At 38.5% G+C, this 19,820-nt stretch overlaps 1 protein-coding gene and 1 long non-coding RNA gene across 2 annotated transcripts; both read left to right on the top strand.

The window, feature by feature from the left end:
• The first annotated feature begins 885 nt into the window (after positions 1-885).
• On the top strand, positions 886-4,727 carry LOC139448584 (uncharacterized). Its single transcript, XR_011652099.1, has 3 exons — positions 886-965; positions 4,094-4,384; positions 4,651-4,727. It is a non-coding gene; the product is annotated as an uncharacterized lncRNA (long non-coding RNA).
• Positions 4,728-6,773: 2,046 nt separating this feature from the next.
• Positions 6,774-14,547, top strand: LOC139448666 (scavenger receptor class F member 1-like). The gene is made up of 5 exons (XM_071230219.1): positions 6,774-6,894; positions 9,562-9,615; positions 9,718-10,308; positions 13,824-13,923; positions 14,470-14,547. The coding sequence occupies exons 1-5, from the start codon at positions 6,774-6,776 to the stop codon at positions 14,516-14,518; spliced, it is 915 nt and encodes a 304-aa protein (XP_071086320.1). The 3' UTR covers positions 14,519-14,547.
• The last annotated feature ends 5,273 nt before the right edge of the window (positions 14,548-19,820 follow it).

Below are 19,820 nucleotides of genomic sequence, written 5' to 3' on the forward strand. Positions count from 1 at the left end.
CTCCTGCAATCGTCCGAAATCTGCTTGACAGTTTTTGAACCGGATTCCGATTTCGTTGCGCGATTGTGATTGGACTATGCATAGACTCGTTAGTCCAGCCAAAACGTAACTCCATAATTCCAGCCTTGTTCGGCAAGGGTGGAAACTGGACTTTTATAGTCAGTTAACTCTCTTGCATCGGAAAGATGGCACTTATATACATTTCCCATGTCTTCATGATCATGTTTGCCTCCTCAAAAAGTTTACATATCTGGAAGTTAATCTTTAGTGGTACCACTGGATAGCTTATGTTCAGAGCTTTATACTTTACATATTCCGTATTTGTTTAGTAGTAAGTTTGCTATTTGGGTTTTCCCTTTGTTAAGAAATACACTTTAGTTCTCAGGTCTCCAGACTATAGCTTTCTCCGACCCTCCGCCCACGCATAGGTTAGGTAAATTAGCTCAGATGTTAATTGGTCGCAGCCGGCTTAATTATCTGTCTATGCATCTTATCAATATCTTGTCAAAGTGTGATTTTAGTTACTCTTATTTTTAGTAGTAGTAGTAGTAGTAGTAGTACACTATACATTTATATACCGCAGGTATCCAGGTACTGGTCATTGCTCAAGTGCGGTTTTATTTGTTCCCCGATCAGTGGATCCGCATAGTATTAAAACACTACAAGGCGTTCAAAGTTGAACTGTTGTGCGAAAGATGGTGGCAAAAGGGAGCTTTATTTTCATGCTATGCAACTTCGGTAGATGGTGTTAAGAAACATTGTTGAATTATATGATTTTTACCCGTTCTCAGTATGTTTTAGATATTTTAGACTGTTGGCTATATCTAGGTGAGCTACAGTGCCTTGTCACTATTATTTCAGGATTTAGATCCATTCACTGATTCTTATTTTGTTTCTAGAGACACGATGCGGAATGGGCTTTCAGATCCAGCTGATCATTGTTCTTCTGGTCTGTCAACTACATAGTGAGTATTTCTATGCATGACCGAAACTGTTTTTCCTTTCATATAATGTATCGGAGGATACTTTTGAGGTGAGAAATGTCCATTACCTATAATTCATCGGGTAAACATTTATGTATGAATGTTCCTGCCATCCGCTAATAACTGCAGGTTAAGATGTCTCTTGTCTCAAAGTACAAACGTTTACCCAACAATGACCTTGGTCTGAACGTGCCCCATACACATGGTGATACGAGATCACCTCTGAAATTCAAATTCCGATAAGATTTTAAACATGGCCACAACGGCAGCAGATACATCAATCATGTTAGTTACTTAGCCAAACTAACTCTGTGTAGGCAGCGAAAGTTGATATCGTTAGGAAAATCTGTCTTTTGTTGTTTTTAATTATTTGACATTCTTATTTCGTTTTTATAAGTTTGGTTTTAGATTATTCAGAATCTTTTCAACATTCAAAATATAAAACATTTATGAGTAGGTGAGTAACAGAGGTCGAGGCTATACTCTTCCACAGAAAGAAAGCTTGTGAATATACCACGGATACATATTATTGTGGTTTTGGATTGTGAGTGAGTGAGTATGGTTTTACGCCGCTTGTAGCAATATTCAAGCAATATCACGGCGGGGGACACCAGAAATGGGCTTCAGACATTGTACCCATATCGGGAATCGAACCCTGTCTTCGGCGTGACGGGCGAACGCTTTAACCACTAGGCTACCCGACCGCTCCTATTAATAATGAATATTCATTTACCATCAGCTGAAGTGTTGCATTTTGCTGTTTTAAAAAAAACAATTATTTCTCACGTTTTCTTATCAACAGCACTGTTCGCACCGAGTTGACAACTTAACTCAAATATGTCCATACAAATTGACTGTTTGTCAGCACTGGTTTACCATGTAGATTGTTACTGTGACCTACTATTTTTCAGTTTATTATAATGCTCTTGCTTAACGTGACACGCCATGTTGTCATACATTTTATTATGTTCATATATCTGCATTAATCAGAATCAGAATCAGACTAGTATTTTGGCCATTGTTGTTGTTGTTTTCGGATTTGTAAACACATTTATAGTCATAACATTTAATGTATCAAAAGTAAGTAGGGTGTAGTCATTTGTTGTTATGAGCAAAACCAAATTCTAGTTAAAACTGCGCATTTTTTTTAAATCCACTTATTCTTTTTCAATTTCAATGATTATACGACAATACAAGTAACAATGATAATACGTTTAACATATGATATATTTGGGATTACAAAATATTGCCCAATATAATATATGTTACATTTGACCACTTTCTATAAGGCATTGTCTATTTATAGATAATATAGGTTGCTTTTCCCAAAATGGAAACCTCTTTGATCGTATCTTTAGAAATTATTTCATATATATTTAATGTCGGTATCGTTTTCAGAAACAAACTTGTTTTGACAGCAATACACAAACTCTTGTATTTCTATTTAATTTAATTCCGGTCCCAAACAGCTTTAAAGATCGATTAGGGGGCACCTGTGGCATAGTCGTGTCACGCGGCGCATTTCGCTGCGTAGTGTTGCGTCCCCTTGGAAACCTATGATCGTGGGTTCGAATCCCCAATTCGCTGGGATTATGTTTCTCGGTTTTTCAGCACCACTGCTTCTACGCTTTGTCTGATCTTTGGACCTATGTCTTCAAGATGCGAATTAAAATTATAATTATAATTTCAAAACTTTCGTCATGGTCAAGGTATCCGTTCCCTTGAATGATATTAAGTAGAACGGGTCCTCCATTCTCAGGCAATAGAGTGTGCAGATTTCCCACGTCCCCAAATCGTGACAGAAACCTATGATTGTGGGATCAAATCCCGGTTTGGCCCTGATTACGTTTCTAGGTTTGTCAGCACCAAACGTGCTGGTGAGTCCGAGCAAAGTGATAACCGTCTTAACAGCCTTGAAATGCGTTAAGCGATCGACATTAAACTAAACTCTCTCACTCAGTCAAATCGATTATATCCTTTTTGAAAAAGACGTGTAGGTAAATTAAGATACGAATATTGTGTTTATACATAATTGTTATAAGGTTAAAAATGCATCTCAAAAACATTAGAAAATGATAACAAATAAAACCATTATAGCTGCAATGAGGAGTTGCATTAGATATAGTTTGTGGCAGAGCTTTTAGTTTGAAAGGAATTAATAGATAAAAGACATTTCACATTTATCACAAATGTATTCTGGACATTTCATAATTATCCTTGGATTGGTTCCTGGCTATCGTCCATTAGTTAATGAAACAAATAGAGAGTTTCAAGGTATATTTCATTTGGAGCTTCCGGATGCGTGTCACAAAATCAATAGAGAGATGAGCAATATGGCACGTCGGCTTCTGTATTTTTCCGATTACGACACACATGAGTTCATGGTCAGATCTAACTTTTAACAAATCAAAATGTGGTATTGTGACATGTGACAAGGACAGGCCAGGCTCGAACACTATAAAATGATACCTTCAACATTAGGAGAGGAGAGCGCGGTTTACAATCGATCGAGTCGAATCCCGATCGTTCTATGTTTCCCCAGTTAGTGACGAGTCTGGTCGGTCTGACCCTGCCCTGTACTGATAGATGGGCTGAGAGTAAGTAAAACTATGTGAGTATAAAACTGGTGTTGCGTTTCTTTATTATGCGTGTGTGAATGCTGATAGAGACAACTTGGAGTAAGTGTCGTTAGTCCAATCACTCCTTGACGGATCCGAGCCGCGGCGGACAAGGCGAGTGGCAATGTCATGGTGTAATTGACCACAAGGACCAGGAACGGCAATACATTTAGTAACTGTATTAGGGTCGCACTGGACGCCCGAAAGCAGTTACGACATAATACATCAACCTTTAAATATTCGGTGTGACGATCACAGGTAACAAAATAGTGATGAAAAGTATATGCATGGATCACTGAAAATCAGTGATGACAACAGGTATATGCGAGTTTTACATCTCATTTGATCAACCAAATCGTACATACACTACCACTGCCACCATATAAGCATGTATGTATACAAAAAGACTTTTTTTCATTTTTACATCTTCACGCCTAGCTATCCACATACTGCAAGCCCTAAATACCAAACACGTCTTCTTAATGTTTTCAGCACTTGACGGGCAATCGGGTGGCTGTCCTGCATCTGTACCTGAAGAGTATTGTCACAGGAACTGTCCTCCACACTGTGCCCTTGTTGACGATAAATACTCATTCTGCGACAATAAAACAGGGGAGTGTTCTGTGGGGTGTAAACCTGGATGGTACGGATCACGTTGTCAGCATCCCTGTAGCAAGAACTGCTTCACCAATATATGTAACCAACATAATGGACATTGCACCATCAACTGTAAGGCCAAGTACACCGGAAATTTTTGTGAACTAGACACAAAAGAGTACATAGGTAATACTTATTGCAACACATACTTTGTGAAAATATCAAACTGAAACATGGCTTAACAGTACACGGCGACCGAACATTTTATATTATTATTATTTATTTTTCAATTTATTTTTAATATTTTTTTTATTGGGGAGAGGTGGGCGCTTTTTTAGATATATATAACTTCAATTGCACATACACATCATATTGTACAATTTATATTCCATGCTTGTGAAGAAAAGGGTGGCATTACGTGTTTCTTCAACGTGTATATTACTTTGTTTCAGTGTGTGAGTCAGCTAAAGGTGGTTCACTTCTGCTTCTGGGATATCCGGTCCTTATAGCTTCAACCATAGTTTTCGTGTACGTTATCTTACACTAGCAAATGTAAACTTATCACTTTTAGCTATAGCTTTCTAGAAATAGCAACATGGTTAGAATCGATATACCTGGAATATTGCTGAGTGCGGCGTTAAACAAACAAACAAACAAATGAGGTAGGCATGTACTAGCGGTGAAGCGTACTGGCTTCGCAAGCTGCCATGGTGACCGTGTATGAAAGTGTTCACTGCGCGCGCTGAAATAGATGGGTTTTTTCAACGGCTAACAGTCCTGCATGGATCTCAGTTTAGGATGTGGTTCGCAGTTATATATATCATCGAAGGAATGAACCTATGCAAAAGGCCGATGCGCGGAGGCTTCGTCCATCCATGCAAGCCCAAAACGAAATTACTTAATTAAGAATTGACTTTCACTTTGTGTGAGTTCATTGGAGTATGAACCTTCATAGAGTGAGGGCAAAACTGTATGAACGTTTGAGCTTGCGACGATCACACAAAGTGAGAGTCAGTTATTATAATTTTTATAACAATTTCTTACCTCAAAGAATGTAGGCCAAGATCTATACACAATTTTATCTAGTACGTGTGACTTCATGTTTACACTGACAGCCATACAACAACCAGCTACGTATATCGCAGAATAAAATAGTTCCTCAAAAAGAGAGGTGACATGAGCGTATGGATGCTCAGCTTGCTCTTCAGAAACATCTTGTGCAACACATGTATTCACATAATATCACCATTAAATGAGAAAGGTCTGTTAAGAACTACCTCATTAAGCCAGTCACAATGACAGCGCGTCGTATACATTTACATCAAGTACAAGACCTCAAAATGGCCCCGCGATAAACGTGACGGGAGAGATTTCGGGAGTTGCTAATGAACCCATGGCGGTTACATGTTTTAGTCATCATTGATCAATTTGCCGGTCTTTAAAAGGTGATTAAAGATGTGTCAAATAGATCCTAAGGTAAACTCATAGATTGCTTTAGACTGTCACTGTCAGCCTAGACACGGATCGAGTCGATAGATTGGATGTGCATTTCTTCGTTTCGTTCCCTAGGATTGGTCGTAACGAGGATATTCGTGAACGATCGTGCATTCAAACTCTCTTAAGTTTCTCAGTGTATACTACCACGCTCAGTTCAAAATTAAAAGGTCTTAATGATCAGAAAGAACGTTTCTGTATGTATTCGTGCTGCGGAATTCCCAGGGGTATCCCCAGGAATGTGTAAGTAGTCCGTCAGAATTTACGTCATTTCAATAACACGGTCTCGTGAAAAACGTATTAAGGTCAAATTGTGTCGTCCATACACTTATAAACGTCAGTTTCGCGATCAGATGACCGACCTCTCGTCCAATTGAAAACCCGTATATCGTGTTAACTTCAAATTAAAAAAATGATTGTATGTTAACGACCAATATTACAGATATAACATACTATGTATAAATGAAAGGCACGTGCTAAAATGTCAATCAGTTCCCCATTGTAAATGATTAATGTTAGGATACACTTGTGAACGACGAGATTTAGGTGCCATTGCATGCTGCTCATTATGTTCCATCGTAGCTACTCACAGTGAAATAATTGAACACTCTCCGACATAATACTTACAGGTCTGGCAGTCACAACCACCACTCTAAGATCTATATAACATCATATGCACAGTTTCTTTTGGGACTTAGTATAATGTCATACAGCTGAGATATTGCTAACTGCGGTGGAAAGCTACTTCCTCATCATATTTAATCTCATACAATCTTATTTGAAACTAATATTTATATTAATTACAATTTCATTAACAGGACATTAATTAATAAGTAAGTGACAAATTACCGTGGACCAAGGAAGGAAGTATTTACAGTTTGTTCTGGGTTAAATTTGGTTCTTGTGTGAGATTTCAAAAACGAGTTTTTGAGACTCCACTTGGCTTCTGAAAGATTCAAGAGAACAAACAGCGTGATGATCCATTGCTGACATGATGTCATTATGGTCCCACACCAGTGCTGTTTCTGTACTTTTGATTTAAAACAGACTGGTATGTATCGAACAGACAGTTCTCGGGGAGATGCTCAAACCGTCTATTGGCAACCCTCCCTTCCAGACATGTGCAGATAAAGGACAGGTTGGAGGCTGCCCTGAAGTTCTTGCTTTTATCAGGATAAAACCTTGGTTTCTTCAACAGTGGAGTAACTGAGATCTGCTTAAAAACGCCTGGTACACGACAGGAAACCACTGATGTGTCATGACACGACTGACGGTCTTCACACGAGTGACGTATTAATCACAAAACATGTGACTAATTCTCTAACAACTAACACTTTACAGAAGGACAAGGTTGGATTATCATTTGTAATTTAACTCTACACAAGTTAATTATTTAATTGCATTCATGTATGATACAACTGGTGACAGTGAAATAAAATGTCAACTAATTGTCGTTCAAGGCTGGTGCGCGTAATGTGTTTAAGCTTTGTAAAAAAAACACATCCAACGTTTTTAAAAGTTTTTGATTTGCATTAAAACTTAGTCTGAAATAATAGAAATCAATATCTGAATGTCTTTTCTTACACCTAGTCCTTTTATACATTTCAGGGTGCTGTATTGTCGACAAAGGATAAGTGAGTTTAAACTACATCATCTTTGTTTATTATTAGCGGTAATGTATCAGTATATATGTTAAGTATTAGAAAGGTTGTTTCCGTATAAATCATTTATCCAGGACTTTTTTTAAAGAAAACGAAAAGTTTATCATCTTAACTCGTATCATCGTATAGTTTGTATAAGAATGAATATATGAGCAAAATAATTTCACTTTATTTCACTTCATGTAATTACATGTTTTGCTAGATAATAATGGTTTTCAAATTCTGCATAAACAGGCAGACCGCTCTAATCGCAAACAAAAGTTAAGACCATATGTAAGTGAGCCGGGAAGCTTCGTAACTCCTGACAACACCACCAATCAGTGGTGAGGCTCGGAAACTTGCCTGATTGGATGCCAGCGTACCCCAACGTTGCTCATATATGTGCAAAATATGAATCAATGGTTGCCTAGTAACGACATGTTTACTTACAGGTCTTGTTCATATAGCTTGAATAGGGATGACTGCGGTTTTAAACAAAAAACACACACAAATAATACTGGCCGATCTGAGTCGTTACTAATTGAAACTGTTTACAAATTGATTTACTTCAAATTAATATTTGTTAAATTTATCAACCTTTCAGTGTGTTGCAGAAATGTCAATGATCTCTTTCATGTTGACTGATATATAAAACTGTTTAAAAGTAGGCATTTCATGTTCTGTTTGGTTATCATGAGTTAATATTAAGCCGAAATTTAGATCTGCTGGTATTCTTTTGAGTTTACTCTCTTGGAAAAGTATAACTTATAAATAACATATAAGTACAAGATTCCGTTTATGTGATTTCAATCATACGGTCTACCTTTAGGTAAGTATAATGCTTGACTCAGTGGTGGGTAAAGGAAAGCAAGTGGCATTACCATACGCGGATACGTATGTATGTGTGTGCGCGTGTGCGTCCGTCATGCGTATGCATGTACGTAATAATATTACAGATACATTAAAAGAACGGAGTCTTGTAGAAGTGTGTCAAATTTATGGAAATAAGAAAGTTTATATAAACACTACTGTAAAGACATATTTATTATGGCTTTATGCCGATGTGAAGCGACGAAGAGTCTAATCAACAAGGCTACGCAGTTCCATTAAAAACAGCAAGAGAATTACTGCCAAGTGCGTGACGGCTGTGCTAAAATTCGGTTGATGTGAATGTGTTTGGGGATTACGTGTTTAGCTACGTCACTGTAACGCTGTAAGCTCATTATATGTTAGGTTGAGGTGAAATGGGGTTTAACGTCGCGTCCAAGATATACTGACTCCGAGCCGACCAGTCCTTGTTTAGCCGAGCCGAGCCCTTAATGCCGAGCGCTAGACAGGGTAATAACAAGTACCATCTTTTAACGTTTTTGGTATGACGCGGCCGGGGATCGAACCCCTGTTTTCAGGAGTACTAGAGTGCTGAATTTCAACTAACAAATCTCTTTGACTTATACCAAAGCATATGCCATCCCTTATGACTTCATACTACCATATGTACTTTTGTGAAGGATTCTGTTGTTGATGTCATTTTAATATTTCCGAAACCTCAGTATATTAAGCATTACATCTCTATTGTAAACTTTAACATATAATACGGGAAACGAGGTTATAACGAGGTTTAAGCACTCAGGTCTGTTCCAAGTGTCGGTATCACATGTTGTAGCAAGTCTAATTACAGGGCAGTCATAATGCCCTTTTTACTGTACTAATATAAGTTCCCGTTTTCCTCGGGTATATCACTTGAGGCATACATAAAGAATCGGTCTTATGCTCTAGTGTGTACCTCCATAGTATTTGATACATTCAGGTGTAAGAACTTACATCTAAAAGCCAGTGACAGCATAGCAATTGGTTTGCATGTATTTGTTCTTCTTTAAACAATTTCAAAATCTCACATATGGTTTTGTTATCGTCAAGTTAGTTTATCAACCAGATATTTATCAAAATGTTACAACTAACTATACACTGATTTGTGGTTTACAGAACTATTACGTTTGCAACAATGGGAACGCTAAATACACTGATGGGTTTGTATGGCTTTTTTTTTCAAAATAAAAATATACGTGGAGTAAAAGTGAAAACAAAACAGATAAAAATAGTTCTTTCTACTTCTGTGAGATTAGGGAAATCATATACCAAACGAGGAAAAAGCAATGATCTCATCGTAAACTTCCATTTTGTAAACCATGTTTATATTACCGTGTCGTGACATATGTGAATCATTTGTAGGTGGGACAGAGAAGTCACAGAGGAAAAGTGAATACCTTTTCAGTCTTCTTTTGGGTAAGCATGTTTCTCAATGTCCTAGTCCACTATCCGCTTAGATAAAGGATAACGCATTCATTATCATGTCATTACATGAGTGATTCACATTTAATATTTCAGTCATCATCACTCCACTATTTGCCACTGAATGTCCACAGTGTCTACACAACGACTGCGACAGCACTAGAGTATGTATTAAAGGATGTAAAACGGGATTTGCAGATAAGAATTGTGACCTTGTCTGCCCGAAAACATGTCAACAGTCCAGATGTGAAGTGGGTGATAATGGTGCTATCGTGTGTTGTTTAGGTTGCATAGATGGATACCAAGGTCCACGGTGTAACATCCCCTGTGCAGAAGGGTATAAACATTGCTATCTAAGTCCCAGTAACGATTCAAGTGAATATAAGAGTAATCGGTATGGGAATCACTGCCAGCATTCGTGTGAAGATATATGTAATGGGTTTGCTTGTGATGATCAAGGGGTCTGCTTGTCAACATGTACTGACGGCAGATTTGGAGCAAACTGCAGCATAACTTGCAGAGAACATCAACAGTCATGCAAACAGGACAGCGGACAATGTGTGGAATGTCAACCTGGATACTACGGTGATGTCTGTGAGAAGCCATGTCCCAGCTGTTTACCTGTCTGGGAAGACAAGGTTCAGAGATGCAAACCCGGATGCACCATATGCACCGAGGAAGATAAAGGTAATGTCATTGTGCACTGAATATCACACATAATTGCTTTAGTCGAATGAGGGTTAATAATGCAGTAGACTTTGAACACTTGTCATTTGCAATAATCAAAATAGCTATTTACAGAGAAGCACTCATTTGTGTGTTGTAGGCAGCGTCAGTTTAAGCCATCAGTTAACATGTTAATCAAACGTGTAAGCCATAACCATTTGCAGTTTCAGCCTATCAGTGTTTCAATCTGACAAATGTGACAAAACCTTTTCCATAATGATAAGAACTCTAAGCAGAGTCAATTGGGCGATTCCGATCATATCATAAGCATGGGTTTATGAATCACTATCGCTTAGTGATAATACTAGGTATTGGCAAAAAGGTGGGCGTATCCTTCCCCATCGTTGCCAACTGTTACAAACACGTGCAAATGCAATTCAAATGTTGACCTGAAACAATGTCGGCATACATGTACATGGTACAAGTCAAATAGGTAATAACATTGGACATCATTTTTGTCACTGAAGCGTCAAATTTGGAAATGTCCTTCATGTGTCTACCATACAACTTTTTGATAGCTTTATTATGGCATTGAATGCTGTGATCCTGATCAAACAACTTTTAGCAAAAGCCGTATGATGTTCTTTGAAGTTTTCGTGGAAAGGGCATGCTCGTTTGTACTTCAAAAAGAAATGTAGACATCCAAGGCAGGAGCTGCTGGAGTAGTGCCTGCTTGACAGTTGACTATTGGAAAGTTAAAGTCCCTCATTCAACTTATAGTTTATTGCACAGAGCTTCGTTTCAATGGAGATTCTTATCCCGTTATCCGGCTAGAGTGACCACTAACAAGTGAAGAGAGGTATATATGCATGATATGTTGTGATAAGAACAGATTAACAACAGGTAATAGATAACAAGCAGCATACATTTATCTCTCTCCACTAAGTTGTCGTCACTCTAGCTATATAACGGTGTAAAAATCTACATTGATACGTCGCGATATGCAAGATGTTATCAATAAAGTCGTTCGTTTTCTTATTTAAACACCACCTTCCAGAATGCCAATCAAAATGTGAGTACCCCATACAGTATTGTGGGTATTTTATTGTCACGTTCAATCTGTATGCACAGATATTAAACTGGTCTCTTTTATGTCAACCTCAGTTTGATAAACCAGTGGAAAGGAACCGGCTATCTGAAATACCTGAAGCTTAGTTTTGTTTTGACTTTGGTAATTTTGACTCGCATGCCTAAGCAATCAGATCACATGGAGGGGATAACAATTAGTATCCATGGGGTCGCTTACTTCTTGCCTAAATCCCTTATTCACAAATTTCACGTGGATGTTATTTATGAAGAAGGCCAAAATTTCGTATACTGTTTTCTCAGATGACACTTGCTTTCACTTGTAATATTGTCCGGAATCTTTGATGGCACTGGTATAACTATACTCAGCAACAAAAGTTCCTGTGACACCCCTTTCCAATCTGTTGCATACAAGAAGAATATTGCTGAGTACGGCGTTAAACAACAAACAAACAAACCATACAAGAAACACCTTTCTTGTGTTCAAGTCGGATATGTAAATATGAAAACATGTAGCACAAACGCAACCTCAACAGAAAAGCATGATGTGATGAGAGCAAGTGTCTTTCATGCAGCAATCAAGCAAAATTAATGATGTAAACCGGGATATTAAAGCATGCGTGTAGTGGGGATTCGGTATGCGTTTTTTCGCTTGTCTTGACAACTGCAACACGGGAAAACATCAAATTTCAATTATTATTTGAAGTTTGGAGATGCAACGCCTATCTGAAAATGACCGCTTGAGAGCCATTGGTATGCTCCAGTCAAGAACGTCGCAGCGTGAAGTTGCTGGGCGGTTGAACGTGCACAGAAACACCATTTGACGTTATTGCAGCGGTGGCAGCAAACACACTGTAAGAGACGGATGAAGAAGCGGCAAGCCCCCCGTTACGAGCGTCCGTCAAGATCGTTGGATTCGAACCACCCATCTGCGAAATCGGTTCCAGCCTGCAACAATCACTGCGAGAATCATCCCTGGCCTTTGACGAATATCCGCACAGACTGAACGTCACCGTCTTAGACGTTATTGAATTGTTGCGAAGAGACCAACCAGACGCCCAATTCTGACCAACAATCACAGCCGATTGTGTCTTCAGTGGTGTAGACAGCGAGTGCGTTGGACGGCAATTCAGTGGAGACAGGTTCTGTGCACCGACGAGTCTCGTTTTCACCTCTCCCTCGGCGATGGCCGAATACGAGTACACCGACGTCGTGGTGAACGTTACGCTCAGACCTGTGTTATGGTGTGGGGAGGAGTCACCGAGAGACAGAGAACTTGTTAGCAAGCGATCAATGGCAAATTTAACGGGCAGCGTTACCGCGACGAGGTCATCCAGCCTATCGTTGTGCCGTTTTTGATTCAACATGGACCTGGCATGATTTTTCAGCATGACAACGCCCGACCCCATGTAGCCCGGATTGTTCAACAAGGACTTGGACAGAACAACGTAAATGTGATCCCAGGGTCTGCTCGCTCTCCAGATCTTTCTCCTATTGAACACATGTGGAATGAAATGGACCGCCGTCTCCGACTACAGTACAGGAACTGAGAGACAGGCTTGTGGAGATATGGGATGCCATCCCACAATACTGTGTTAGACGTTTGATCCGTTCAGAGCGATGAAGATACGAAGAGGGAGGGGAACACACATGCTACTGACGTGTGGATTGACAATTCTGTTCTTGCATCTTTCTCTTGTCAAAACGTCATTTCTGTACTGAACATGCGTCATTAAATCTGTAAACTTGTTTTATATCGTGTCACAGGAACTTTTGTTTCTGGTTATACGTGTGATGTAATACTGACACGGAATACTTGTTAATAAAAGCTACACAACCCTTTCCATATTTATAAAAAAAATATCTGCCAAAAACAGTCGATTGTACGATTCCGTCTATACCATAGGCATGGGTTTATGAATTACTGTCAAAAAGTAATGATACCAGGTGTTCGCGAAAAGGTAACCGCATCCTGCCCCATTGGTGGAACCCGTCACAAACATGCAAAGGCAAGTCAATTGTTTACCTGCAAAAGACACGGGGGAAAGTCAGAATAGGGAATTGCTTCGGACATAATTTTCATCACTGATGCGTTAGATTTGTTGTGTGGGAAAGTGGTGTACAGAGTTGCAAATCAACTTTGCAAACATTGAAGTTCACCCTTTCTGTGAATATAAAGGAAGTCCTTCCTTCATTGTATTGATTTGGTGATACTTGCTGGACCAAGCAATAGCTCTCATCGTGCGGATCTTAAGGAGCTTTGGATTCCAGTACAAAAGAGGTATGTGCATGTCTTCAGGTTTTAGAGTCAAGCCAATGATAGTACTGATGTGTGGTTATGGTGGATCTCGGTTAACCAATACCAAATTACTGATCACCTTCCCAAATACTATCAAAGAATTACCTGTATATTTGGTCATGTTGTTCTATTGACTGTGTTCACATTCCAGAAAACGCAGGCACACCTACATTTCATTGTGAACAAGAGTTGCGGGTAGTCACCACCTTTTTGCTAACCATCTCTGCTGTCTCGTTAATTCAGCTGTCTATGTAAGTTTTATTTTACCTGAATTCCCCACTGCAGTCCATTCCCATACAAAAATATATCAGTAAATATTAAAATTTATTTTTAATGTTTAGAGTGAGTGAGTGAGTATGGTTTTACGCCGCTTTTAGCAATATTCCAGCAATATCACGGCGGGGGACACAAGAAATGGGCTTCACACATTGTACCCTTGTCGGGAATCGAACCCGGGTCTTCGGCGTGACGAGCGAACGCTTTAACCACTAGGCTACCCGACCGCCCCTTTAATGTTTAGAGGTATATCCCATTACATATGTAAATGTCCTCTTTCTCTTCTTGCTTTCTTCTTTTGCCAGTTCACTTTTGACAATTTGTGTCATGTTGAAGATGGATGAAGTTACACATTACTATAAGCAAAAAACATAAAGTTTTAGAATGAACAACAACATACCAATAAATGGAACATTGTAGTATTGTGTGAAAAAAAAACTTGGTGTATCATTAAAAATAGTCATGAAAGAAATGTTTGTCTATATTTGTAATGTGACTGTTCCGTCTATTCTTTCCTTCAGAATATGTGTATACCTACTAAGACGAAACTGTGGAACCAGCAAAGGGTAAATGTACCTTTCCTATGAAATATTTGAGTGCTGACGGGACGCGTCGCATTAAGTAGTAGTGGTAGTAGTAGTAACAGTAGAGGTAACGGTAGTAGTAGTAGTAGTAGTAGTAGTAGTAGTAGTAGTAGTAGTAGTAGTAGTAGTAGTAGAAGTAAGAGTAGTAGTAAGAGTAGTAGTAGTAGTAGTGGTAGCGGTGGTGGTGGTGTTTTAAAGTGTTTATCACTAAATTGCCATGATTTGTAAGTAGTCCTACATGCTCTGGTAGGTTATTGTTTTCCTACATGTTGTTTGTATGCATTCTTTATAATGCCTGTGGTCACGTATTGTATGGATTAGTTTGCAAACTGTTTTATTGATAAAACGGTCTTATTTTTAATATAACCCATATTCCTTATTCATTTACAACAGGAGTGACGAATATAGTAAGTATAAAGTCATGCAAATTCATTACTTCGACTAAATCATTCAGATGAATGAGTGAGTGAGTTGGGTTTAACGCCGCTTTTAACAGTATTCCAGTCATATCACGGCGTGTCAGCTTAATGTGGGAGGAAAGCCCGAAGTGATGCAGATCTCAGACGTTTACCACTTCGGTGAAACCCACGAGCACGGATATGATGCTGACAAACCTAGAAACATAATCGGGGCGAACCGGGATTCGAACCCACAATCATAGGTTTCTGGCGTGCCCAAGGGACGCAACTCTGCAAAGCGAATCGCGGCGCCTTAGACGACTGGGCCACCCGTGCCCCCCTCATTCAGATGAAATATTATTATATCATCATGAAATACGAACACTTTTCAGTCAAATATTTGGATGTAGCAGACATGTCTGGAACACATTGTCTCTTGTTATAGTAGAGAGATAGACATTTATAAATTGTTTTGGATATTGTGGGTGTGTTTTGTTTAGGTTCGATGCGAGGTATGTTTATTGATATTGTAGATTCAAATATTACACGTTATTTGATGTCATGTCGTGAAACAATTTATGATGTAATATGCTTCGATGACAACCGAAACGCCTTCTTAGAAATATGTAGCGCGAAGTGAATGGGCTTCAAATTCCATTAAAACATGTTTGGGCACTAACTAGAGTTTGACACATTCACATTTGTTATGCATGTGTACAGTGGATGTGTTGCTTTCTCACCACATATAGCTATAACTATTCATCCAAAATATTATATGCAGCTTTGTCTACTTTTTTACAATATACATTAAGGGTCGGAGATTTTTCGTACGAGCCGAATTAATATATACACATGCACAAAAGTTAAGCGCCACCATATTCATAGTCTCTTGATTTCACGTGTGGGAATCAGAAATATGATGATGTTTGACTGAAATAGGCTTCCATAGTTTCATGAACCTAAATTTGTCCAGATACCACAAGGAAAGCGTGCTTTACATGTTGCTGCAGTTCCCCTACCCTATAAATAGTGAAATTCAAGTTTCAGACACGTGGTTGCATTTTGCTCCTTTGTGAGATTCCCCTTCCAATAGAGGTTGAAAATCAGCCATGGTGAGGAGAAAGTTAACCAACGCTGAAAGATGGCAAGTGATAGGCATGAAAAATGCTAGCATGTCATGCAGGGCCATTGCAAGACAAATGGGTCGTCATCACAGTATTATCACTCGTTTGATTGTCAAACATGGTCAAACCAATGATGCCAATGACAGGCATAGGTCTGGTAGGCCAAGAAAGACCTCTAACAGAGAGGATAGACGTCTTTTCAGGATAGTCAAACGAAATTCATTTGCCACTTGCCACAGATTTAAGAAAGTGGAATACCCATCAGAGACTCTCGACGATGACCGTAAGGCGTCGCCTCAGAGCGGCTGGTTATAACGCCAGAAGACCAGTAAAACGTCCTCAACCGACTGAGAGGCACATGCGGAATCGTCTGATATGGTGTCGTGCCCGTAGTCGATGGAACTTGGCCAACTGGAGAAGGAACCATTGGTCTGATGAGTTTCGAATGCTGCTACGAACTGTTGATGGTCGAATACGTGTTTGGAGGCAACGTAACACTCGTTTTGCACCAAGGAACATCCAGAAGACCTTAGCATGTGGCGGGGGGTCTGTCATGATATGGGGTTGTGTTTCCTTCGGCTGCAAACTTCCGCTGGTGACAATTCGTGGAAACCTGAATGGCCAACAATACCAAGATGCCGTTCTTCGTCCAGTGGTAGTCCCTCATTTTGACAACCACCCTCTTCAGACAAGACCTATTTACATTGACGACAATGCTAGACCACACAGATCTCGGGCAGTTTGGCTTATTTGCGTCAGGACGCTATTGCCACTCTTCCTTGGCCGGCCTGTATTCCGGATCTTAATCCGATTGAGCATCTCTGGGATATTCTTGGCCGGAAAATCAGACATCGTGATCGCCCAGTTCAAAATCTCGCTGGACTTGAAGCCGCACATCATGAAGAATGGATCCGTTTGCCTCAGAGAAGCATTCAACGACTTGTAATGAGTATGAGGCGTAGGGTTGAAGCTGTGGTCAATGTCCGTGGATCATACACACGTTATTGACGTTTCTGTCTTGCAATAGACTCTGCACTCCCTAGGGTGTCTATGTGACACCTGATATGGTCTGCTGATATCGTGACAGTTTTTCAATGTTTTCTAATCCTTCAATTTCTGGTCTTCGGTAAAATTCCTTTCTGCTCATATTCTTTTGGAACACAAGATAAACTTGCTTTGGGACAACTTTTGCATCACATGAGGTTTACATATACGGCTTATAACAATCGTACATCTCGTTATTATAGTCATCATTAAGTGCCAAAAGTAACAGCTCACAAATATGGCTTAACTTTTGTGCATGTGTATATTATATATGATCATTTGTTTTATTCAACTCTTTTACAGTGACACAATAACGAGAACAGTGGTGAAATTGACCATTGGCGGTGACTACTAAAGAGGCACTAAAGTCATTCCATCTTTATTCATAATAAAATATATTATCAGTCATAAATAACTCTCTAAAATAAAGACAATTCAGACAATTTCTGTTGAGTGCATGTTATGTCCAACAGTGCATCTTTGTATTGCCTTAGTTAATACATTAAATAGGTCATTGCAAATCTCTTACAAGCAGTCCGTTATAATAGTTTATAAAAAGGACTATTTGATATGTTTAAATCATACGATACTTGTATTCCTCTGACATAAACACAGATGTGAGAGACTGTCATCGGAATTTTTAAACTGAATTTAAACAAGTTTGGATAATTTCTCTTACTTATCTACTGATTTAGGTATTACTTCATACTCAAACTTGAGGCACTTTCAGTTATCAATCAGTTTCCAGTGATGACTGTACTCTATTAAATATATATTCTTCCTCAGTTATTTTAAGCGTGCTCGTGAATATTGTATTTTCAGATACACTTGATGAAGATGAGTTATCTGACCTTAGAGAAAGCATAAGAAAAATTCATAGGATTCTCAACCAAGATGGTAATAAAGTTTCATCAAAATATCAATTCCTTTGGAGTAGTCATACTCGTAGCTTGTAACATATGAAATGTGCTCTAGGAATTTCAATCTATTGTTGCAATCCTTTTCAGAAAGATATTATATGTATGGGGTTTTGTGGGAGTATTTAACAAATGAAGACGACTAAACACACTCTGTCAGATGCGAGACGTCACACTGTCTGACTGTTTGATATGAGGAGACAAATATGTGAGAGTTGGGATTGATATTTATATGGTTGTTAATGTTGTGTATTAAATCATCAACGGGATACGATGTCCAGAATGTGTGAAGCGATACTGATATCTATTACAAAAAAAGGTAGCTCGAACGTTTAACCGATTAATAAGCTGAAAGTATGTGGCTAGCTTCTCGTCTTATATTGACACAGTTTTACGAGTTTTTGCCCGAAACACAAAACATGCCAAAATATAGGCCATAGGTTGTTGAGGCCATTGCTCAATCTACACCATCTCTCTGTGTGCTTGAGATAACCCCTTAACGAAATATTCCATAACCAATGCAAATTTACTTCCATGCCCAACTTATCATTGAATTATTTTAATATTTTTAACTTCCTTTGCAGATCAACAACAAAAAACACCTACCATCTTGAAGAATGGGCAATGTTTTCAGTTATGCGGGGAAGCTGACATAATGGAAACCGTTACCTACTCCACTTGAAAAAATGTTTCAAGGGTTTTTGAAGTTATCTTATGTTCATCAGCTTGTTTTGTTTTCCCCACATAGTTTTATTAGTGCTCTCTAAGTTCATAATTTAATTTTATTCACTAATTGTATACTACTGTTTCTAAATGTTGCATTAGTCATGGGGAAGTTCTGATTTTGACCATCGTCAATTCTGTTGGAATGTTGGAATGTAGACATGTGTTTCTCATTCTTTGCGGAAACTGTGATTTTTTCGTTGACAAAAATATAATATTAACCTATGCAAAGCTGTCAGTGGTTATTGGTGAAATCTCCATATTGAACTGGAAAATGTATTGTTAAAATTTTAAATAACAGGTATTCCTTGTGTAATATAGTTTTGTATAATGCTTGCTATGCTTGTCAGACGTTGTGGGTTTTTTTATATTATGGCAATTAAATAAAAACGACATAATTATAAAACAAATCTCTAAAATTGTTTACTACTGTTTGTTGTAATTGCCGATTGGTAACTCCTGCACTATATTGAAAATATTAAAATGCACTTCTTTAATTCACTACCTAAACATATGCTGCCTTACTATTTTATGTAAACAGGCGATAAATGTAAGAAATCACAACATAAATATAGTATGTGCGTTTGTTCACTATCTCAAAACACAAAATTCAACGACGTTTTATCCAAAACTTGAGAAATACCACAATTGTATAGACGTTCGCAATGGCAGGATTGTAGAAAAGTGACGTCACATTTTAAAAAAGTACCCTCTGGCGTCACAGGTTCAGAACGTTTGGGCCTTGCACTCCAGCACACTATTTCTGTACAAACATTTCGGTAATTTTGTCGCATTGTTGAAATGAGGGGAATGGAAATATGTTTATGTAAGAATGTGATCCGAAAAAAGTGATTTTTTATTGTATTTCGCCTTTTGTAGACAAAATATAAATTGTCATTTTGGGTTATCTTTAATTAAAAATATTGTTAGAGATGAATGGTATGGTTAATAATTTTATGTTATTCACTTATTGTACGCTATGGTTTGCACTGTTTCCTTTACTGATTATGATTTCCTCGATTTGGCATCATTTATTCTGCTCCAAAGTTAATTTCACCATTCCCTGCGATTACAGTGGTGGT

Source organism: Haliotis cracherodii, unplaced genomic scaffold, assembly GCF_022045235.1.
Source record: "Haliotis cracherodii isolate W230 unplaced genomic scaffold, xgHalCrac1.p SCAF_7, whole genome shotgun sequence".
NCBI classification, from domain to species: Eukaryota; Metazoa; Mollusca; class Gastropoda; order Lepetellida; family Haliotidae; genus Haliotis; species Haliotis cracherodii.